General features: G+C 37.2%; 1 protein-coding gene across 3 annotated transcripts in view; it reads left to right on the top strand.

Moving 5' to 3' along the window:
* KBTBD12 (kelch repeat and BTB domain containing 12) overlaps positions 1-25,032 on the top strand; it is a 77,600-nt gene that overhangs the window by 14,106 nt on the left and 38,462 nt on the right. For all 3 annotated transcript variants that reach the window (XM_050781677.1, XM_050781678.1, XM_050781679.1), the window contains exon 4: positions 285-435. In XM_050781677.1, coding sequence (XP_050637634.1) covers positions 285-435 — 151 coding nt within the window. The remainder of the gene's footprint in view (positions 1-284; positions 436-25,032) is intronic.

The raw sequence follows: 25,032 nt of genomic DNA, 5'->3' as shown, positions 1-25,032 counted from the left end.
TTAAAAAAAAAAAAAAAAAGCTGTAATGAATGTCTCACTGCTAAGATCACAGATTGTTTGCTATACCCGAACACCTTTGGCCCATTATTTCAGAATATAAATTCCTCTGATAATGACAGTACACTTATAACCCCCGTCATGGGGTTTGGTGGGTTTGTGAGTATGAGTCACTGCAGTTAACCTCTATTTATCTCTTTGGCTGTCTGCTTTGATTAATTGCATTCATGTACTCACAAAGATCGCTAAATGGTACGTTGTTATATTGGCTGTCATATTTCATACAGATGGATCTTCCTGATGAAGAACCTGATCGATTAAGCAACAAACTGTTGCAGTATGACCCCAGCCAAGATCAATGGAGTGTGCGGGCATCCATGAAGTACTCTAAATACCGATTCAGTACAGCTGTAGTCAACAGTGAGATTTATGTTTTGGGTAAGAAGAAGCAGATTGCTAACAGTATAACTACTTTTATTTTCCTCAGCAGTTTGCCTCAGCAAAAATGAAATGTCCTCCTTTGCACTTGTATCCCAGTTCAAATTTATGTACAACTAGCTGAACTTTGTCTTTTATTTCTTGTTTTCTAGAGCACAGTCAAATAAGATTAAAGGAAGTCCATTGACATTGAGAGCAAAACTATTTTTATGGCATTTATAAGTGCCTTGGAATATAAAAACAGTAATGATATATCCTTATATATACTACCAAGTAATATACTTTGAAATAGGAATAAGCCTTGGGCCACTTTTAGTCAATGAAATGTGGGCTTTGCACCAACTGTGATGGATCTGTGCCATTAGAAGAGAAAGCCACCATAGGTAAGACTGTGCCACAGATTGTGCCAATCCTCATTTTGCCTAACCCACCAAATTTCTAGACAGGTGTTATCAAGCAATTTTCATTTGAATGCACTTTTTTCTTATGTGTGTCTTGTACTTCTTATATGTATGGTCTTGTACTAACTATAACTAGTAAGAATTGGTAAAAGACTTCAGTTCCACTAAGGTGGGTACAATAAAAACAATTCCACAACATGCCCTATGTATCCCCTATCCTTCTCCACTCCTTGATTTTTCCTGTTATGTTAAGTCCCTAGCTCTTTTAAGGACATTCCATCTACCTAACATTATCCTCTGTCACCTTCCCTCACCTTCCATAAGTATGGGAAAGAAACACTGAGGCAGGGAGGTTGACTGGACTGATGAAATGATACCTATGCCAATTCTTTATTTCATCCAATCTGCATTGATGGCTAATGGGAAAAACACGGAAAAGATGATGGATAGCAAAGAAATGGCAAGGAAGAAATACGAAATAGAGGATGGAAGCAAACTAAGCATTTAAATAGAAAGTATTATGATGATGATTTTTTTTACTAGAGGGAGGCCATTATCTCTTAGCTGTTTGCACAGCATGAAGGAAAATAATTAATGCACTCAAGCATTAGTAGTTATTTTATGATTTTAAGAACAAGAACATTATGCAACATAATTTATGACTACCTCAGTTATGAGATTCACTTATAATTAAGTTTTTTCTCTTGATATGTATTTCTTTGTTATAACCATATATTATGTCACAGGCCCAGAAGAGACAATCCCTAACCTATGATAGATCACCTAGGATAGGTGTATCACTCAAGGGGATGAAGGGCCTTTCTACTAAACATATTAAAGTTGGGGGCAGCCAAAAGTGGGATAAAAGTGATATATCAGTTGGACCAGAATAAGATTTCCCCCTAATGTGGAGCCACAACTATGCTAGATGTGGAATTTAAATGATAGTATATTGTTTGATAAACTACATGGGAAAGGCACTTGTGGGAGCTTACACTTCATGGCATGGACACTGTCCATTGAATGAATGAAAGGAGGTAGATTTAAAAGAACATGTAAGATTTGAGTGGATGAAATCTAGAAAAGAGTATGCTCCAGGAAAGGGTGCAATGAGAGGGGGCAAAAAAGAACAAATAAGGAGAATGAAATAAGCAGTGGTTTGGAGGTGAGGATGAAAGTGGTGAGAGTAGAGGATAAAAAGAGCGTAAATGAGTCCACCAGGGACAGGGAGTTGTGAGAGAAAGAGCTGAGTAGTAAACTGAGAAGCAGATTATAGAGGCCTTTGGATGAAGAATTCAGGAAATACTAGTGAACAGTAAGAAACCACACAGAAGCAACATGATTAAAATGTTTTAGAAAAACTGGTGAGATAAGCATATAAAGAACACAGCAAAGACAAAAAGAAACTGGAAGTGGAGAGACTAATTAGGAAGGTTTTTACAGTAGCTTACGCTGTAGTTTCTGAATATTCAGAACTGGAGAACAGATTCATGATCACCCCAGTAAGCTTTACCACCCTGTAAGATTCAGCCCAAAAGAGTCAACTTCCTCAACATTTGCTACTTAATTCCCAAATATATTTATAAACTTTGAAATGGAATGTAGTTCAGTTGTTTAGGTATTTTTGTAGCAGTCTTAGTTCATATTTAATTGTTCACTGTATATATAATTGGAATTTGGGCAAGTATCATATAGAATCCTAAAACCTTATTAGTTTCAGTGACTCACATTATCTTAGCAAAAACCCTGTCTGCTTTTAGGAATCTATATGTACCCCCACTGTGTTTTGGGTCACTGTCAATTAGTATAACAATGAGCCCTCTTTCTAATCCCTATAATGGATTTAATTTCTTACTATGTCCTAGATAGTCTACGGGTATCTTCCAAAAAGCAGCCACTGTGAAACCTCCTTCACCAGGAAGGCAGCATGGTAAAGTAGGGAAGGCACTAGCTTTGGAGTTGAGTGTGTTTGGATTGAAATCCTGATGTGCCACCTATATATTCTTGGTCTGGTAAATATTTTTATGTTGTTGTTGCTAATATTAAAATGGGAATGCCTACCTCTTTCGAGATATTAAGATAATATATGTATAATTCCTACAATATAAGTGTTCAGATATTGTAACTTCTGTTTATTGAGCCCCTTTGTTACAGACACTTTGCTAAATTCTGTGCTTAAAGTTTCACTTAATGGTCATAAAAGCAGATAAATTATTAACTGATCTGTATAGCTGGCTAGATAGCTAGACTCATTCTCCGACTGAAAAAACCTAAAAACGTTGTAAAGCATATCTTTAGAAACCTTTTAAGAGCTGACGTGCCAGTAAGAATTTAGCAGACCAAAAGCCAAATGAAAGCAGATTTCCAACTATGAAAAACTGAAAAAGTCAACATTCTATACTTAAAAATAAAATAAAACCAGACATATTTGTCAAAAACAACCATTTTAGATCTCTAGAAATCAATCGTAAGTAACAAATTGAGAATAGTTTCTTTGTTTAAAAACAATACTGAGCTTGAAGTAAGACTTCAGGCAGTCTGCAGCATTCTCTTGTGAGGCTCTATTGCTTACCCCAGGTCATTCAACATGATAATACTGCTAGAGTGGGGCTGGCTACAAAAACTAGCAGCTTTTTTTTGCCAAAGGGGGCTGACATGTTTGTGAGTAGAGGGTGGAAAACCCACACTCACAGTGGAAAATAGGAAAAGCCTACAGTTCTAGGCTGAGGTCTTAGTCCTGGTTGGTACAACAGCAGACAAAAGAACTGGCCAGAAATTTAACAGGAAGATCCTGGAAATCAGAAAGTCACAGAGAGACTTGATAAACTCATCCCCTGGAGGCCAAGAAAGCTGCATAAACATGCAGCCCCATAGAGAGCCCAAGCTCTCCACACATTCCTAGATGACTGGTAGGTTGAGCACATGTACAGAGCAGATCCAAGAGGACCAGGCAGAAAGTGAAAGTCATAGTAGACTTGGAAACTATCTGAACTTTTAAGGTACTCCCATGCAGATCCACCAGGAGAGAGTGGAAGCCTTACTGGTGTTTGACTACAACCACCAGTCATTGACAGAGACTAAGCTATGCAGAAGTAAGGGTAACTCATAGGCTAAAATATAAAAATGTATAAGATTTCCTCTCTGAAAACAGAGGGGAAACCACAGCAAACAGTAGAAGAGGCATATTCAGTTTAGGTAAATTACTTAAAAACAACAACAAAAGGCAGTCAAAAAAACAGAAAAGAAAGAAACCCTCAAGGAAAAACAAAGAAAATCAGGATAAAAAGTTGCTACAATATATTATCCATAATGTCCAGTACCAACAAAAAATTACAACACATGCAAAGGAAAAGAAACAGAAAAGCATAACCCATTTGGGGGTGGGGGTGGTGCACAAGTATTCAATAGAAGTTGTCTCTGAGTGAGCCTGGATGTTGGATTTGGGAGACAAAGTCTTCAAAGTGACTATCAAATATATGTTCAAAGAATTAATGGAAACCAATTTTAAAGAATTAAAGGAAAATATGACAATGAGTCCACTATGATATTGATAAAGAATAGAAGTTATCTAAAAGAACCAATGAAAATTTTAAACTTGTAAAGTACAATAAACCAAATAAAAGTGCACTGAAGGGGCTCAGTAGCACATCTGAGATGTTAGAAAAAAGAATCAATGAACTTGAAATCTATAGAGATTATATAATCTGAAGAAGAGAGAAAAAATTGGAGAAAAATTAGCAGGGCTCAGAGTCAGGTGGAATAATATCAAACCTATGAACAGATGTTTAATGGGAATCCCAAAAGGAAATGAGAGAGAGAAGTAATTATCAAAAATTTCTGAAATTTGATGGGAAAACATTAATCTACAGATCCAAGAAGTTTATCAGACCTCATATAGGATAAATTCCCAGAGATCCTCACGTAAATACATAATAGAAGAACTACTAAAGACAGAAAATTCTTAAAAGCAGCAAGATAAAAATGCCATATCATGTAGAAGGAAACAAGAGTATACTTAACAGATGAGACTTACCAGAAGCTTAGAGGCAAGTAGACAGTGGAATATTATATTCAAAGTGTTACAAGAAAAAAATGATCAATCAAGAATTCTGTATCCAGCAAAACTGTGCTTCAAAACTTAAGGTGAAACAGACATCCCCAGATGAATAAAGATGGAGATAATATGTGGCTAGCAGACTTACAAGAAATATTAAAGGAACACTAAAATCCTTCAGACTGAAAGGAGGTGATGCTAGACAGTAACCTGTGTCCACAGGAAGAAATGAATAGCACAAGAAATGGTAAATATATAAGGAAATATAAAGGGCTGCATAATACATGTTTTTCTTTTTTCTTCTCTTAGTTTCTTTAAAAGATATAAAAGAATACAGATGCTCCTCAACTTACAGAGGCATTACATTCCAATAAACCCATCATAGGTTGAAAATATAGAAAGTAAAAAATATGTTTTATGCCCTGATAAGCCCATCATGAAGTTGAAAAATCTTAAGTCAAACCATCATAAGTTGAGGACCATCTGTAAAGCAGCAATTGTGATACTATATAGTTGGTTTTTTCACATATGCAGCTGTAATATATATGACAATATCAGAGTAGCGGAGGAGAAAATGGGGTTACTTTGGAACAAAGTTGCTGTTTGTAATGAAACCAACTCAGTATTAACCTAAAATAGAGGATGATAAAGTAAAACACACATTAGACTTTCTAGAGCAAGCACTGAAATTTTAAAAAGTAGTTTAAAAGTCAACTAAAGAAGCCAGGCACAGTGGCATGCACATGTAATCCCAGCTACTTGGAAGGCTGAGGTGGGAGAATCACTTGAGCCTAAGAGTTCAAGACCAGCCTGGGCCATATAGTAAGCCTCCTGCTCAAAGAAAGCTGCAAAAGAAAATGGTACACTTAAAAATGTGTTAAATACAAGAGAAGGCAGCAAAGGAGGAACAGAGAAAAAGAGTTTCAAGAAGTAGAAAATAAATAGCAAAATGGCAGATATATAGCCAGTCACTATCAAAAATTACATGAAATGGGAATGGACCAAACACCCTAATCAAAAGGCAGAGATTTTCATACTGAATAAGAAATTAAGACCAAATATATGCTCTCTATAAGAGACACATTTTGCATTCAAATACACGAATATTTACTATCATTTTACAATAGAGAAAGACATAAAATGCAAAAAGTAATATTAAGAGAGGTGCAGTGACTGTATCATCAGACAAAATAGAGTAGAACTTTTACTACAGATAAACAGAAAAATTTCATGATAATAAAATTGTCAATAATATCGGGAAAATATATCAATTATAAATGTGTCATACCCAAAAAGAGAGACCTAAAATACATGAAGCAAAACCTGAGATGAAGTGATGAAGCTGTGCACGGTGGCTCATGCCTGTAATCTCAGCACTTTGGGAGGCCGACGTAGGCGGATCACTTGACGTCAGAAGTTCAAGACCAGCCTGGCCAACGTGGTGAAACCCCATCTCTATGAAAAATGCAAAAATTAGCCGGGTATGGTGGCATATGCCTATAGTCCCAGCCACTTGGGAGGCTGAGGCAGGAGAATCACTTGAACCCGGGAGGCAGAAGTTGCAGTGAGCTGAGATCATGCCACTGCACTCCAGCCTGAGCAACAGAGCAAGACTCCGCCCAGGAGTCCAGGGGAAAAAAAAAAAAAATGAGATGAGAAATAATCAAACAATCATCAATGGAGATTTATTATCAAGAATTGATAGGATTAGACAGAGTATTAGCAAGGTTTCAGAAGATTTAAACAGCACTATCAACCAACTTTACTTACCTTAACTGGCTTGTGCTGACAGCTGCATAGCTTTGTAAATATACTAAAAATCACTAAATTGTACACACAATGGGTGTATAATGTGGTGTCTAAGTTGTCTCAATAAGTAAATGTGCAGGGCACCCAATCACTTATCAAGCCTGGAAAATTGTAAGCTTTAGTTTCCCAGGCTTGCAGCTTACCAAAATTACTCCAGGTGGGAAATCTAATTAGAGTTACTATGCACATAAAGCTGGTACTTCAAAGAGCTACAGCCTCTGTGTAACCATATTCTAGAAGTAAACCTGCCTTACATCTCTCATCTCAGAGGACTTCAAAGAAACATCTTGGCACTGAGAAACTTACTGACGAAAGGCTCATACATCCCTGAGAAGTAATAATCATAAATAAGCTCTTGAGTGGAATTTCAACCCAAATTCGCATACCCAAGTGGGAAAAAAGAAAAGACAAAGCTTGAATCATGAATTTAGTTTAAGATGCCTCGGACTGATAGTGTGCTCAGGTACCTGGAAAAAACAAATTCACATTCTCTCAAGAAATGTATCTTTATCCTAGACCTAAAAAATCCCCCACAAATAATTTTCCAAGGAAAACAAGCATTCCACAGTTAATGAAGCAAGACAACTTGAGCAAGAACCCATGGAAATAATGGCCAGTAGAAAAAACAAGCAACAACAACAAAAAACCAGTGGAGACCTCACATACTGGAAGTATCAGACAAATAGTGTGCTTACTCTGTTTAAAGAAATAAAAGATAAAATTTACAATATCATCAGAAAATAGAAAATGATAGAGAATGATAAAAAATGTTTGGGTAAGAAGTGACTTTATAACTGCAAGGAATGTAAAAATATATAACAATATTAAAACCCAATGGGTACATTTGAGAGCAGACCACACAAATATAAAGAGAAAATTAGTGAATAGAAGAGAGTTCTGAAAATTAGTTAATAGAAGAGAGTTCTGAAGAATTTGCCCAGAGTATATCACAAAGATTTTTTTTAAATAGAAGAAAAGTTAAGATAGATGGGTAATAGAGTGAGAGGATTAATAATGTTTAACAAAGTTCTATAAGGAGAGGAAAAAGAAAACAGGACAAAGGCAATATTTGAAGAAAAATGGGTGAGGATTTTCTAAAACCAGTGAAAGGCACTAATGCACACAAAGAAACAAAAATAATGAATGCCAAGCACAACAAACAAGAAATATATACATACATTTGTAGTTATCATGAAACTGAAAAACACCAATGAAAAGAGAATATCTTAAAAGCAGATTAAGAAAACAGACCGATTACTTTTAAGAAGTGACAGATTGACATCTGACTTATCAACAGAATAATGGAATCCAAAAGACAGTCAAATTACATGTTTAATGTGCTAGCAGAAAATAAATGCTAAAGTGGAATTCTATACCTAATGAGACGGTCTTTCAAGAACACGGATGAAAGAAAAACATTTTCAGATGAGGTAAAACTGAAAGCACACCACCAGCAGACCACCATAAGCAGGTAAAACTGAAAGCAGACAACCATAAAGGAATTTTAAAGTATGTTTTTAAGCAAAAATTGTGATCCCAGATTGAAGGTCTAAAATGCAAGATGAAATGAAGAGCAAAGAATGTGGTAAACAGATGGGTAAATGGAAACATTTCACACTTAAATATTTAAGATAGACTTTTAATATCAGTTATAAATATTAAATTGACTTATAAAAAATAATAATAGTTTTAAACAGTGATAAAATAGTAGTAAAATAAATGAAATCAAAATTATAATAACAAGTTGGGACAGAGGTGAGTGGAGTGAAAGTGTCTTAAGATCCCCTTATTATCCAGGAGGAGGACCAAGGAAGGGATTAAATTTGCAACATTTGATGCAGACATTAAGTATGCATGTTAAATTTCTAGGCTTACCACTAAGAGAATACAGAGTATACAAATTTTAAACTTACACATGGGAAAAATAGAATTAAAAATCAGTGCAAAAGAATGCAATAAATAAGAAAGAAGAAATAGAATAAACAAGACAACTGCTAATATGAAATAAAAAGCTGGATATTAGATGAAATGTATCAACAATTATATTAAATGAAAATGCACTAAATGCTTCAGTTAAAAGACAAAGATTATCAGTCTGTTGGAAAGAAAACCAACCATATTCTGTTTAAAACATGACTTGATTGAAAAATACATTTTGGGTAAATTTTAACTAAAAAAAAAAAGCTGGTATAGCTGTTTGTTAATATTAGCCAAAATATACTTTAAAGCAAAATCAATTAATAGAGTTTCTGGCTCCACGTAAAATGGAGTAAGCACACTTCACGTTCTCTCCCACTGAATACAACTATAAAACATGGACAGAATGCATGGAAAAGGTATTTGAAGACTCTGTAAACAGAAGTAGGTGCATCGAGAAAGAACACCAGAATTTTAAGTACCACCACCATATGACTTACTATGTTCTCTCCTCTGATAGCCCCTAGCCTGAAGTCAATGCAGCTAGAAACCCAGAAGTGGGCATTATTCATAGAGAGAGCACCAAGAAAATCTGTCTAGTTTTGGCATGAGTTACTGAAAAGAGAGGTTATAATTATCAGAATGTAGATATCCCCTCACTTTTTTCTCTCTGTACTCTTACATCTCAATACCTAGACAATCCTATGACAATGATGACCAGCAAGAGCCAAAACTCAAAGGGAGAAGAAACTTCCTCTCCATTTAGTCAAGCTGCAGTTCCAAGAGGGTGTGGTCAACCCACATTGCTTTCCCCTTTTCCTTTCTCCCTTGTCCTGTCACTTAAGCCCAACAAGAGTTCAAATACAGAAATGTGTGGCAGAGAGGGGTAACTAGAGCCTCAAGTTTCTAGCCAGAGAACCAAAAAAGGGAATATTTGGGAACTAAAAGTACCAGGGAGATCTCAGGGAGGGTTTTTCAATGTATTTAGGTGTAATCTATGAGACATATGTTTACATAGCGTGAAAGAGGGAGGGTAAGTGGAACTATAAGGTGAAGATTCCAACATTCCAGTTACTGTGATAAAACACTGATACTAAGTAGACTATGAAATAAGTACATATTTTGTAATCCCAAAAGAAACACTACTCAAGGAGATACAGTAAAAATCACAATAAATGCATTGAGATAGAAGACTGAAAAATGTTTAAATAATTTAAAAGAGATCAGACAAGGTGAAAAAAATACCACAGAGAGAACAAACAAAACAAGCAATAAATCAGTAGATCTAAATCTAGCCACAAAAATAATTACCTTTTTTTTTTTTTTTTTTTTGAGATGGAGTCTCGCTCTGTCGCCCAGGCTGGAGTGCAGTGGCGCAATCTCGGCTCACTGCAAGCTCCGCCTCCCGGGTTCACGCCATTCTCCTGCCTCAGCCTCCCGAGTAGCTGGGACTACAGGCGCCCGCCCCTGTGCCCGGCTAATTTTTTCTATTTTTAGTAGAGACGGGGTTTCACCATGGTCTCGATCTCCTGACCTTGTGATCCGCCCACCTCGGCCTCCCAAAGTGCTGGGATTACAGGCGTGAGCCACCGCGCCCGGCCAAAAAAAAAATAATTACCTTAAATGCAGATGTTCTAATGACATCAATTAGAAGACAGAAATGGTCAGAATGGCTTACAAATAGAATGACCTAAAAATATTCTGTGTATGTGAAACATACTTCAACTATAATGATATAGGTAGTTTAAGAGTAAAAGGCTGGAAAATGTATGCCATGCAAACACTGATCAAAAGAAAGCTGAGGTGGCTTTGTGAAGATCAAATCAAGTAGACTTCAGCAGAAAGAAAGCTACCAGAGATACAGAAGGACATTACATAATGATAAAATGATTGATTCACTAAGAAGACACAACAATACTAAATGTGTATGTACCTAACAACAGAACTTCAAATTATATGCAGTGAAATCTGAAAGGAGGAATAGACAACTCCACAATTATAATTGAAGATTTCAACACTCCTCTCTCAGTAATAAATAGAACCAGTAGATAGAAAAACAACAAGTACCTGTATATAGAAAGAGCTCAATAACACCATCAACCAACTGGATCTAACTGACATTTATTGCCCACTCCACCCAGAAAGAGCACATGGAATGTTCACCAAGATAGATCATATCCTGAGACATAAAACAAACCTTAACAAAATTTAAGGAAGTAAAATCATACAAAGCATATCCTCTGACCACAGTGGAACATAAGGATAACTGAATAGTCTTCAAACACTTGAAAACTGAGCAACACATTTCTAAATAATCCATGGATCATAGAGGAAATCTCAAGAGAAATTCAAAAATATGTTAAGCTGAATGAAAATGGAAACACACAACATATCAAAGTTCGAAGAGTGCTGCTAAAGCAGTGTTTAGAAGGAATTTATAGCATTAAGTGTTTGTATTAGATAAGAAGAAAGTTCTCACATCTATAGTCTAAGCCCCTGCTTTTAAAAACTAGAAAAAGCACCACAAAAATCAAGTGAAGAAAGTAAATAAAGATAGGAGCAGAAAACAGGGCAATTAGAGGCTGAAAAAATAAGGAAAATCAATGAAACCAAGCTGTTTGTTTGAAAAAGCCAATAGGGTTGGTAAACCCTAGCAAGACTAACTAATAAAAAGAGGAACAAGGTACAGATTACCAATATTAGAAATGAAGAAGGAGGTATTACTAGTCTCTGTAATTATTAAAAGGATAATAGGGCAGTGCTACAAACAACTCTACAGAAATACATTTGACAACTTAGATGAAATGGATCAATTCTTTGAAAACCACAAACTACTAAAAGCCACCCAAGATAAAAGAGATAACCCCAAAATGATTAAATACATTGAATTCTTAGTTTGAAACATTTCAAAAAAATAAATACCTAGGTCCAAATGGTTTCACTGGTGAATTTAACCAAGCATTTAAAAATAACAGCAATTCTGCTCCCTCTTCTAGAACATAGAAGAGGGAACACTTCCCACCTCATTTTATAGGCCAGCATTACCTGATACCAAACCAGACAACACAGTACAGAAAAAGAAAACTACAGATCAATATCTCTCATAAACACAAACACACAAATCCTCAACAAAATATTAGTAAGTTCAACACAGCAATATATGTAAAGAACACACTGTGCCAAATGGGTTTTTTCCTGAGAATGCAAGATTAGTTCAATATTCAGAAATCGATCAATATGAGCTACCATATTATAGTCTGCAGAAGAAAAGCCACGTAATCATATCAATTGATGCCTAAAAATCGTTTGAAAGAGTATAACATTTGTTCATGATGAAAAATTCTCAGCAAACTGAGAAGAGAATTTCCTCAACCTCTCAATCTGATAAAGGACACCTATGAAAAATCTACAGGTAACATCATTCTAATTTTTTATTATTTTTATTTTTTGAGATGGAGTCTCACTCTGTTGTCCGGGCTGGTGTGCAGTGGTGTGATCTCAGCTCACTGCAACCTCCATCTCCCAGATGGAATCTTTCAGATTCAAGCAATTATCCTCATCAGCCTCCCAAGTAGCTGGGGTTACAGTCACCTGCCATCATACCCAGCTCATTTTTGTATTCTTAGTAGAGACGGGGTTTCACCTTGTTGGCCAGGCTGGTCCTGAACTCCTGATCTGAAGTGATCCAACCACCTCAACCTCCCAAAGTATTGGGATTACAGGCCATCATGCCCGGCCAATATCATTCGTAATGGCAAATTTATATGCTTTCCCCCTAAGTTCATGAAAAAGGCAAGAATACACTTAGGACTATTATTCAACATCATAGTGGAAGTCTTAGTACAATAAAGAAAGATAAAGTTGTGCAGAAGGGAAGAAATGAACTTGTCCCTATTTCCAAATGACACGATCATCTATGTAGAAAATCTCAAAGGGCCTATTTTTTAAATTTCTAGAACTAATAAAGGGGCTTAGTGTAGTCAGCAGATACAAAAGGTCAATCATTTACTTTTTTAAAATGTATATATTTAAGGCATACAACATATTTTGATATACATAGTGAAAAGATTACTATAATCAAGCTAATTAACATATCCATCTCCTCACATAGTTACCTTTTATGTGTATGTGGGAGTACCTGATATCTACTCTTAGCAAATTTTCAGAATATGGTACAGTATTAACTGTAGTCATCACATCATGCTGTACTATGGATCTCTAGGCTTATTAATTCTACATATATTCCACGTATAGCTGAGCTCATGCAATATTTTTCTGTGTCTGGCTTATTTCACTTAGTGTAATGTGTAGTTTATCCATGTTGTTACAAATGGCATGCTCTCATTTTTTAAGGCTGAATAATATTCCATTTCTTTATTCAGTCATCCATTAATGGACATTTAGATTGTTTCTGTATCTTGACTATTGTGAATGCTGCAACGAAGATGAGAGTGCATATATCTCTTAGTCCATCTTGTGTTGCTGTAACAGAATACCAGAGACTGGGTAATATACGAGGAAAAGCGGTTTATGTAGCTCATGGTTCTGCAGACCAGGAAGTTCAAGGACATGACCTTGGCTTCTGGCAAGGGCTTTCTTGCTGTACCATAACATGGCAAAGAAGGTCAAAGAGGAAGCTGACCTGTGTGACAGAACCCAGGGGCATCCTGGCTTTATAACAACAGACTCTTGCATGAACTAATTTATTCTCATGAGAACTAATCCAGTCTGCCCAGAGAGAGAACTCACTACTTGGCTTTTACTGTGTTGGGGAAATGGTCTTCTCTACATTTTATTCTATTTTACTTTAATTTTTGTTATTTATTTTATTTTATTTTCTTGCTCTGTTTCCCAGGCAGGCTCAGGTGCTCTTCCCACCTCAGCGTCCTAAGTAGCTGGCACCACAGACTCATGCCAACCCACCCAGCTAATTTTGGTATTTGTTTTGTTTGTTTCTTTGTTTTTGTTTGTTTTTTTTGTAGAGATGGAGTTTCGCCATGTTGCCCAGGCTAGCCTAATACTTGTTGTTTTCTGTGTGTGTGTTTTTTTAATAGTAGCTATCTTAATGGTGATATCTCTGTGGTTTTGATTTGCATTTCCATAATGGCTAGGGATGATGAGAATCTTTTCATATGCTTGTTGGTTATTTGTATTTATTTTGAGAAAGGTCTGTTTAAGTCCTTACCCTAGTTTTCATTTGGGTTATGTTTTTGTTGAGTCTGAACTGGTCTTTTTATTTTTACTTTTTTTTTGGACACAGAGTCTTGCTCTGTCGCCCAGGCTGGAGTGCAGTGGTGCGACCTTGGCTCACTGCAACCTCTGCTTCCCAGGTTCAAGCGATTTTCCTGCCTCAGTTTCCCGAGTAGCTAAGACTACAGGCATGTGCCACCATGCCCGGATAATTTTTGTATTTTTAGTAGAGATGGGGTTTCACCATGTTGGCCAGGCTGCTCTCAAGCTCCTGGCCTCAAGTGACCTGCCTGTCTTGGCCTCCCACAGTGTTGGGATTATAGGCATGAGTCACCACGCCTGGCCCATTTATATTATTTTGTATTAGTTGCCCCAGAGATTTCAATATGAAGTCTTGACTTATTACAGTCTACCTTAAGTTAATTTACTTTTACCTCTTCTCAAACAGTGTAAGAACCTGACAATAGTTTAATTTCATTCCTTCCACCCATTGTACTTTTGTTGTCATATATTTTATATACCCTTATATTGTGGTTGTGGTTCTTTAAACAACCTGTTATGTTTATTCACAAAATTGCCATTTTCAGCATTCTTCATTCCTTCCTAAAGTTACAGGCTTCCAACGTTTCAATGAAATGTCTCTAGCTTTAATATTTTTCTTTAATACTTACGGTAGTGCAAGTCTTCTGGTAATTAATTCTCTTGGCTTTTGATTGTAAATGTCTTCATTTGTCTTCATTTTCGAGGTATATTTTTTGCTGGTTATAGAATTTTATATTGGCAATATATGTCAACACTTTAATATGTCAGTCTATTTCATCTGGCTTTCATAGTTTTTATTTAAAAAGCAAATGTCAGTCTCATTGTGGTTCCTTTGAAGGTAATGTGTCCTTTTTTCTCTGACATCATATAAGATTTTTCTTTTCACTGTTGTTTTCAGCAATTTGACTATGATCTGCCTACGTGTAGGTTCTTTGTTTTTTTTCTACTTGGGGTTCACTGTGCTTTTGGAATTTATAGAATGATGTTTTCATCAGTTTTGGGGAAATTCTCAGCTTTTGTCTTTTTAAATATTGTTTCTATTTTGTTCTCTCTTCTTTCCTTGTGAGATGCTCATTTCCTGTACACTAGACCTTTATTTATGTGCTCTGTGTCTCTTGGGGTCTTACTTGAATTCTTCCATACTTTTATCTTCCCATACTTCAGTTTGAATATTTTTTATTGAAGTATTTTCAGGTTCACTTACCCTGTCTTCCATTGCATTCAGACTGCTGTTAACCCAGCCATTTTCTTCTTCTTTTCAAATACTGTATTTTTTAATTCTAGAATGTCCACCTTATTCTCTTTCATAGATTCCACTTATTTTGTGAATTTCTCTTTTCTCATCCATTTTGTCTATGTTTTTTTCTATTTTATTTATCTTATTATTAATCAGTTATTTCAATATTTAGATAGTTCACAAGTCAGCTTCTGTTACATTTTTGTCTTTGATCAGCCATATTTCCCTGCCTATGCCCATGTCTGGTGATTTTTTTCTTGTATACTGAACTGTGGAAAAGAACCAGAGGCTCCTGATGATCTCCTCCCTGAGAGGATTCTGCCTTTCCTTGCTAAGTCAGAGCAAGGGACTGATTCTCTCAGTCCAATCAGGGCCTGGACCGGGCCTGGGTAAGTTGCAGCCTTAATAAGGCTCAGTGTTCTGTGATTCGGCCCTGTTCCTTGGGCATGGGCCACTCTTCCCCGCCACTCCTGACTTTGGATGGTGAACTGGAAGGATTTGTCTCCTCTATCCTGGAAGGCTGTGGGGATTCTGTTCTTTCCTTCAGAGTTGTTTAGCTTAGCTTTTTAGCCTCCCTGAACAACTTCAAAACCTAACAAATATCTAGAGATGGAGACCACATGTGTGTTTGTGGCAAGCCACTCACTTAAGCCAGACTTGATCACCTATATACCATGCAGCTGCGAGAGATTTCTCTCTGACCATTAAAAGCATTTGGTCCAGAATCCAGATTGCCCCAGTAATCAGTGCTTTTGAGGAGAAAGTTGGCAACGTGTTTGAGGTTCCTCTGTGCAGATCCTCTAGCTACCATTCTGTCACAACAGCCCCACACAACTGCCAAAAACTTCCCTGGTCTCACTTTCCTTCACCAGCGTTCCTCTGTCTGTGCTAAATCCAGTTCTTAGCCTTGGTCCAGAATCAGCAAAATCCCTCAAGGGCAGAAAACAGCCTAGAAGAAGCTCTTCTCTCTCTGGAATGTTAGCTCATCTAGTTCTTACTGTTTCCCCACCTCTCTGATGCCTTTCAACATATGACTTTTCCATACATCCATGATCGTAATGATCACTGCATTACGATCACTGACCTGCCATGCCATCTTATAAAGAAGTGGAAGAATGGTTATCATACTTGTTAAGTTTTAGACACATTTCTTTTTGTATATTTGTTTTATAATTTTATAAAGGGAAAAAGGAAAAGAATGGGACCTCAAAGAGGTTAAGAACCTTATTCAAACTGATGGTTACTAAGTAGCATAGCAGTAATCAAAGCCGGTTATCTGACAACAAAACCTTTACCATGCATTCCTTCCTGACCTCAAGATCATGGACTTTTGTCTTGCTGTTCCACTGAAGTCACTTCAGTGCCATCCTAAGCAGTTAGCAGAGGCCTTGGGGAGCCCCTAGTTCTGTCTTTACCTTGAGGCAGCTGAGGGTGGAGCCAGTAGCCCTGATGAGTTATGTATTGGTTGATGCTGGCCCCGTACTCTCTGGTACTCTTGCTTTCAGGATTTGGACTTCAGAATTACAGTATTTCCTTATATCTTGCCAAAGATCATAAACTAGACCCTCCCCCATGGGGTGGCTTAGGGAAACTGGTTCACATTATGTAAGCATATCATTCTGTGAAGTTTTTCCATAACTAGAAGAGTGGGATAAAGCACAGACAAACCCTAGTCAAGATCAGCATCTCCTCTGTAAATGCTCATTTTGCAAAGGTGGTTTTCAAAGTACAGATGGCCCTCATGGTAGCAGTGAGAATCCCTGGTGTACTAGGTAAGCCTCCAGCTCTGGGCTAGGCTCCTGAGCCCATCTACAAAGTGTCTTCTTCCTCCCAGCAAGCAGGTGGACATTCAGTCACGTTTGTTAGATCCATTTGCCTAAGATTATCTTATGAAATAGTTTGTACTCAAATTAGGATTTAATAGCAAAATCATCACAAAACAAGCAAAGACAGTGAAAGGGGAGGAAAGGGGGAACTAACATCAGCTGCAAAACTGATTAGAAATTTTCCTACATTCAACCACTCTAGCTTAATACCTGTCTGGCATATAAAAAGTACTCAATAAACATTTCTGACAGAACACTAGTAGGGGTAAATTTTCCCTTCCCTGCCCACAACCATTATTACATGGATATAATGGACACAGTTGCTGCACAGATTAACCTCAAGAAAGCTGGCAGGGAAGACACACCAAACAGAAATAATTACATGCGATGATTACTACTTACAGAGGCCTATACAAATCTAGGGATTCGGAAAAGATGTCACAGAGAGATTGACCCTGGGCTTACTTCAAGAAGCTGGGATTTGCCCAACAGAATAGCACAAGGAGAGAATTCTTGGTCGTTAACATACCAATTGCATGTCATGTTACCTGACGGTAGTTTTGAGTGTCAGGAACACCAGCTGCACAATGAAGCAGTAGCAGGAGGTGAACCTGGAGAGCTAGACAAGAGCCAGCCCACAGAGCGCTTCAAATACCATGCTTTGGAATTCATAATTTATCTCTAAATGATGGTGAGCCATTGAAGGATTTCAACAGTAAAGTAACGACAAATTAGTGCTTATTAAAAGGACCAGACACCTCAATTCTACCTACACACAGATTCAAGAGAGTAAAAGGGATTGCCTATTCAGAATTATTAAGTGTGGGGACTATGATTGTCCTAGAGTTCACTCACTGCCCCAGGTATTTGCCCTAAATATAGCTCTTGGGTGGACAGATGGGCAAGAACTCCATCTCTGGTATCCTGAATTAACAGACTCTGTAAGGCCCTTTCATAAAATCCAAGTTGCAAAACAGAATGGATGAAATTTTGAAGCTGAAGTAGCTGGGTCTTGAAATTCCTGGTCTCTAGAGACTGAAGGAGATGAGGCTGCTGCTCTTCTCTATTTCTACATTTAGTCCCCGTTTTGCGGCTGTGTAAGCCAGGTGATGAGCCAGAGAAGGGGAAGGAGCTGGAAATCAAAGGGGAAGGAGCTGGAAATCAAATTAGCTGATTTTGACCTCTGACTTAATAGCATTTATAAATAGTTTATAGGGTAATCACTAAATTATTGCTTAGATGAAGGGTACATTCTTGTCTACATTTTCTTTGTTCCCTCTTAGAATATGAGAATTTAAGAGTTGGCTTTATGGTTTGACCCACTGGGTTTGAATAAGAATGTAATGTGACTCCTATTACTTTTTCAGTTTTTGAATTTTGCTCTTGAGTAATTGAACTTGACATAGTAATATTTGCAATGTACCTAAAAATTAAAATTACAAAACATGCCATTGAGCTATAAAAGATGTAAAGGGAGGAAGAGAACACACATGCAGGGGAAAGAAGATATAGTATAGAAATTCAGAATTATCACAGAGAGGGAAGTGGGAAGAAGGAGGTAGAAGGGCCCTAGGCTAACGGAGAGGAACAAACATCCAGAGATTTATAGACAAAAGTAGTTCTTAGGAACTAGATGAGTGAAAACAAGCAAAGTTTGTCCTCTCAGAATTGAAGGGAGAAATAATTCAGTGGAAAGTAAGCCTTTTTAATAACAGGTAAAATTTAATTGAGTAACTTTGATGTCAAATAGACTAATAATGTCCTTTGAAGAGATACTGGATTTTTTTTTTTATCATACCATGATTTGACTCAACTAATACTTGTTGCAGCAAAGAATACGTCAAACATTAGGCTGGGTGCTAAGGACCCAGAGATGAAAGACACGCTGTATGTCCAGAAGGAACTCAGAGACTAGGGCAAGACAGATCAACTGTGCATATAGTTAAGTGCATGTAACAGAGGATCAGCTAACTCACTCCACAGGGAGGAATTAGTCAAATAAAGAAAAATGAGGCCGGGCATGGTGGCTTACTCCTGTAATCCCAGCACTTTGGAAGGCTGAGGTAGGTGGATTACCTGAGGTCAGGAATTCGAGACCAGCCTGGCCAACATGGTGAAACCCTGTCTCTACTAAAAATACGAAAACCCATGCGTGGTGGCAGGTGCCTATAGTCCCAGCTACTCAGGAGGCTGAGGCAGGAGAATCACTTGAACCTGGGAGGCAGAGGTTGCAGTGAGCCGAGATCACCCCATGCACTCCAGCCTGGGCAACAAGAGCGAAACTCCGTCTCCAAAAAAAAAGAAAAAAGAAAGAAAAATGAGAAAGTTGCTTGTACTTTACACCAGGAACAATATATATCAAAGTATGGTAGAGAAAGATTAGGTTGAGTTGCTTTAATGTTTTAATGTCTTCATTCTCTAGTATTCATGAATGAATCTTTAGTCTATTTTTTTATTAAATGTCAATTATTGTTAAGAGATAAGACCACACTCATTATATGAAACCACGAAAGCTGAATTTATTGATTACTTAGTGTAGGAATGGTTACTTGGTGAGAGAGATTCTCATTGAACAAAGCAAACTGATGATTTTATATAGGATTGTGGGCAGGAGTTGAGTCTGGTTTAGTGTTGGTTACAAAGGCAAGAGTAGATTGCTGTTCCTCAGAAGTGCGGATTATGTTTGTTCATTACTGAGGCAGGAGGGGGTCAGGTCAGCCTTAGAAGAGGACTCAGTGGAGTGAGTCAGCCTCTGATTGGCTGCCTTCCAGAGTGTGAGTCTGTCTCTGACTGGTTGATTCCAGAGTCATGGTCACTGAAGCAAGTTGTCATTGATTGATTAATCAGGTTGAAAACCACTTCTAATGTTGACTTGTCATGGCTCGGAAACAATTAGTCTTTTCCCAGGAGCATGGGACTTTTCTGTATCCCACACCCCTCCCTTTCTCATCTTCAATCAGCCAAAGCAGCAAGACAGACCATCAGGGATTGTCCCCGTATTCACCACCATTGTTAATTTTGTCTTTAAATTGTTCGTTGAAACATTTCTTAGGACAGTGGCTCTGTGGATTTAAGACTCTGGATAAACATATCAGACTGTGCAACAAAGTATAACAAAGGTATCGCAAGAAGGGATTAGAGGGCAATCTAAAGGCATGATCTAGATTTTCCAAGGTCTGACATACTCTTGAGTAGATAAGCTACCTTGACAGTTTGAGTTCTGAGTAGTACAAACACTGTCTTCCTGGCTTTGTTGGAAAATGAAAGATTCTATATAGTTGCATTTCCCAACAATTCATGCCAGCCCCTTTAAGTGGCTAAATATGATTACATTTTTAACAAGGAAGAACGTATCCCAAGTTATCACACTCTTCTTTGCCTTCTGAAAGAGTTCTTTGAAGGAAAATCATATTTTTTTGAAGAACTACTACATTCTAGGTGATTTCATGTATTGTCTCAATTCTCACAATATCCTACAAAGGTAAATTCTTTATTTTTATTACACAAATACTGTGATAAAACCAGGGTTCAAACCCAAATCTGTCCAATTTTAAAGTTAAAATAAATTTTTAAAATATCTCAATCATTAAGAGCATCAAAAATTGTGCTTCTCTGTATGTGAGTGATGTCCATTGGCCATTGAGTAATGTAGTACTACTGTATCTAAGCTAGAAGGCCACAAATTACAGGGTTTCATGGGATTTTTCCTCTCCTTCCCACTGCTGTTGGTTACCATTTCTTTTCTTGTTGCTCTCTCCCTCTTATGTTACCAGATTGTACATACAAGATTATACATCAATCATACATATAAATAGATTTTACATACAAGACTATATATGCAGGCAATCATACATATGTGTAGATTATACATACAGTTAGGCCATTAGACCTTGCGTCATTAACAATGTCTCCAGTTTTTTCAGAATAAAATTCAAGGTCTCTTATCACAGCACCAATACTCAGACACTTGTTTTACATTGCTCAGGGTTTTCACTTGTGTTCTGGGCACTGGCAATTGTCTGACTTCCTGTTAAATGAGGAGTTACTGTAACAGGCAGCATCTAATCACCACAGGGAAATATTTAGGCAAGAAGGATAATTGGAATCATTTGGTTAATGGCCCTTGCCTTTACCTGATTACGTGTTTTATAAATTTTCTGACTAAATCTCATGTGTACAAAGGTTTCCCAGGTATCTTCTCTAACTGAAATAAGTCATAGAAAGGAAAGGTCCTTCTGCAGACAAATCTTATCTCTGCAACTTAATAGCACCATGTGATTTTGAGCAAGTTGTTGAATTTTGCTAAATCTGTTTTCTTTATTCATAAAATAAGGAGGATAATAATACATTATTAACTCATGCAGTTGTTGCGAAGCTTAAGAGAGTATTATGTCAAATGCTGAACACTGTGCTTGGCATACGAAAAATGCTCAATAGATGGTAGTTATAACAATCATTATTGCTTATAATAAGTGGCAAGGAGTCCACTATACTTTAGTGTCCTAATAACGCTCAGCTCGTCATCTTATTGTTAGTGCCCTGCCAGGCCCAAATGAGGAGGCATACTGAGATGAGGTCGTTCTGTCCTCATGCATTGGGAGTCAAAGGACTGAGTCTTTCTACTTTCTTCGTTTTCTCCCATTGTAAATATGCGCTGATAACATACTTACTGTACATTCACACAGCCTGCTTTTCTGTTTGGAGCCAGGTACACATTTTCACGTAAGGAACTCTTTGAAAATATTGTCCAGAATGTATTCTTCTAATAGGAATTAAAGATGAAAACATTATACTACTGGGCATTGTGGCTAGCACTGACCCTGGAGGTTTGCTTTGAGTTGTAAAGATTTTAGAATATGGGCTTCAGCTAAAACCTGTGCTGAATTTTTCTTGTGTAAATGTTTGTCTTTAAAAAGTGTGTTGTCACAGATACCATGAATAATTTGGATTTAGATGAAAACAGCTTCTGGAACTATGGGCGAACTAGCCAAGGGGCATATTAGTCATATACTGGATAGTTTTTCCTGGAAATCTATAAATTGCCTTCTTAACTTAAAAATAAAGGAATAGATATGGCCAGATTGCTCAAGCGACTCCACGGCTCATGTGGTTACATGTGCATTTTGTCAGCTTTGCCACACTGTAATTGGCTTTTCTGTTGGATAACTTCCTAGAAAGTCTAAAATAATTTAGTCTATATAAGCCTTATGAGTCAATGATACCCTAAGTGGAAACACAGGTATTTAAAACCAGCCAGCTTTCCTTTTGACTTTTTTTTCCTGAGGCCCTTCTCAGGAACGTAACTATTTTTGTTAGGAAGTACAGAAAGGAGTGGTCTGTTGTTTAATGACAGAACCACTGCCATGCAGGAGGAGACCAAAGGGAAGGGTGCCGTTTAAGGCTATGCACTTTAAGTTGCCTTAGTTCTAAAGAAAAATCTTTTGCCATTTGTACAATGAAAGCTTATTATAAGAGCTAGTTAAGCTTCTTTAATCCAAAGTACATCCTAATTTCCTAAAAGGTAGTCCTGAAAATTTAGGTTAACATATCATATTGCTATAGAAAATATTAATGCATTGTTTTCAAGGTTTTATATCCATTTTATGAATAATAAAGTAGAAAATGAATCAAATACAGACTCCTATTAGTAAAATTCGGGGGAAGGTAGAACATTCTGGGTTCAACCTCATTGAAATCTCGTTATGAGTCCTTGGTGAATGCTTCTGTTATAAAATACTGATTTAAATATGGTACCGGGGCTCTCTCTTTGAAAAGAAATTTGCATGTAAGATAAACTGGCAAGCATTTTAGATCTCATACTATTAGTTATGCTTTTGAATAAATTATGCTTCCTTCTGAAATGAAAATGTATATTCATGAATATGCTTTGGATTTCCATCAAGTGTTCTTAAAATGTCAAATTGCATTCAAAAGTTGCTTCAGCTTGATGGGTCAGGCAAAATCAAATATAGAAAGTGAGGCCAGGATCTATTTATGGAGGCAGTAGACCTTTCACACATGACCCCAGCCTGCCCCTGCAGCCCCAGCTCCTCCTGCTACTCCTCCACTCCACGAAGCCTGGTGCCAGCCACAGGGACTCGGGGTCACTTCCTGAACATGCTTTCCTCCTGTGCCTTTGTTTACCCTGTTCCCTTTGCATGTAGGGCCTAACTCAACATCCTCAAAATCTGGCAAAAATCCCATCTCCTTGTAGTGGTTTATGTAACCCTTTGGCCAGAATGAACCACATGCTGCTTTGCCAGTTGCTGCCCTTGTCACTCTGTACTCAGACTGTCTAAGGGACGAGACATTGTTTTACTCATCTCTGTGTCTCCTCTGAAAGCCAGCCCAGGACCTGGCTTTACGTTATAGATGCTCAGTAAGTATTTGTTTACTGAAATGCATTTTCACATCTCTGTAACCTGTCCTATTCTTCTATCATATGAAATGCCACAGAAATTATCAAGAGTTTTACAGGTCTTATGGAGAATGTTTTGAAATGGGGACTTTTTATTTCCCTCTCTAGGGAGACAGCTAATGGAGTTTTCCCACATAGCTAATGTCCCAAACTATCAATGTTTTCTCCAGGAAACCATTTTGTGCCTCATTGGTTTACTGAAAACATAACAGCACTGTCCAAGTCTGATTCTCAGCTTGAATGCCATTAAAGAGTAATGAAGGGAAAAGTTACATAAAAGGTTCAAATTATTACAGTAAATGCATTTCAAAGATCATTCTAATGGTGAATTAGTTTATGAAATAAGAGGATCAAGCTTCATTGTGGTAAGATTTTACCCTTTTCTTTTGATAAAATTCTAAGCAATTTTTAAAAAGTGTAAGTCTCAAGTTACCTAGGTTGCCTACCAAAATGGCAGATCCCTGGCCCTCACTATTGGCAAATTCAGAGTCAGTAAGTCTAAAATGAAACCTAGGAATCTGAATTGTAGGAAATACAAAGGCAATTCTGGTGTAAAAAAAATCACAGGATTGCACTTTGAAAAACCCAGATGTTCTGAGGAAAGTGGAAAGGTAATATCATATTAATGGACGTATTATATGCTCAAAATATTTGCTAAGCATGTGTTACACAAGCCAGGCCCTGGGCTGGCTTTTAGAAGAGATACAGCTGAATAAGGCAATATCTCTTCCTCTAGACAGCATCATTTGTACTTGAATGTTCTAGGAAGTTGGATAAAGTTACTTGGTCGAAGTGTCCTGGCACTGATAAGCCAAAATAGGCTGTCAGTTATGTTCTGCTCTAATTGCAATAGTGTTCTGGGCTTAGATACACATTTCATACATTCATGATGAACAAGGAAAGGAATGCTTTACCATGGCCAAAGAAGTCAGACAGGATATTCCTCATGCCTCCTTGTTCTGAAAAAAGACTTGGATTTAGAGATTCAGTAGCTCTGAGCTGGAGTGAATGGTTCATTATGTTTTTGCTATAAGTATCTATAAAATATAATTCCAGTTAAGCACCTGAGGGGTTTTAAACCTTTATTATCTGGCACCCTCAATGAGTAACTCAGAAATAAGTACTCTAAAAGACAACAGTTTACCTGTGGCTCCCAAATTGCAACTTAGCTATAGTAATTTTTATCATTGATATCCCACAAGTTCACAGAGAGTTAGCAGTCTATGTATTATTGGGACAGTGAGTTAGAAATTACACTTTATTCCATCCATGTGTAATTATAATCCTGTATTATATATGTTTTCATATTTGTCCTTTATTTCCCAGTAGACTCTGAGTGTCCTATGGACAAAAAAAAAAAAAAAAAAAAAAAATCCTCAAACTTGTTATTCTGTGACACCTAGTACAAACATGAGTGGGTATCCAAAATATACTTTTAGATTGCTTAAATTAACTACAAGTTTAAAATGTGTTTGATTCTGAAATTAGAATGTTTAGAAGCTTCTACAGTGTGAAAGCCCCACAGGACAGTGCTCATGTTACTGCGGGTAGATGAGAAATACCCTAGGAGAATGCTGTCTCGGGTTCTGATCTACCAGTGTGTGTCTGCAGGAAAGCTTAATGTTACACAGGCAAAGAGTTGTACAACTACACAATCTGTGCTTTGCTTTTATGAAAAAGAGGTAAATTGTTAAAGAAAAAAA

This window comes from Macaca thibetana, chromosome 2 (assembly GCF_024542745.1).
Source record: "Macaca thibetana thibetana isolate TM-01 chromosome 2, ASM2454274v1, whole genome shotgun sequence".
NCBI classification, from domain to species: domain Eukaryota; kingdom Metazoa; phylum Chordata; class Mammalia; order Primates; family Cercopithecidae; genus Macaca; species Macaca thibetana.
Note: the sequence above shows the minus strand (reverse complement) of the source record. Positions and strands in the feature narration are given on the sequence as shown.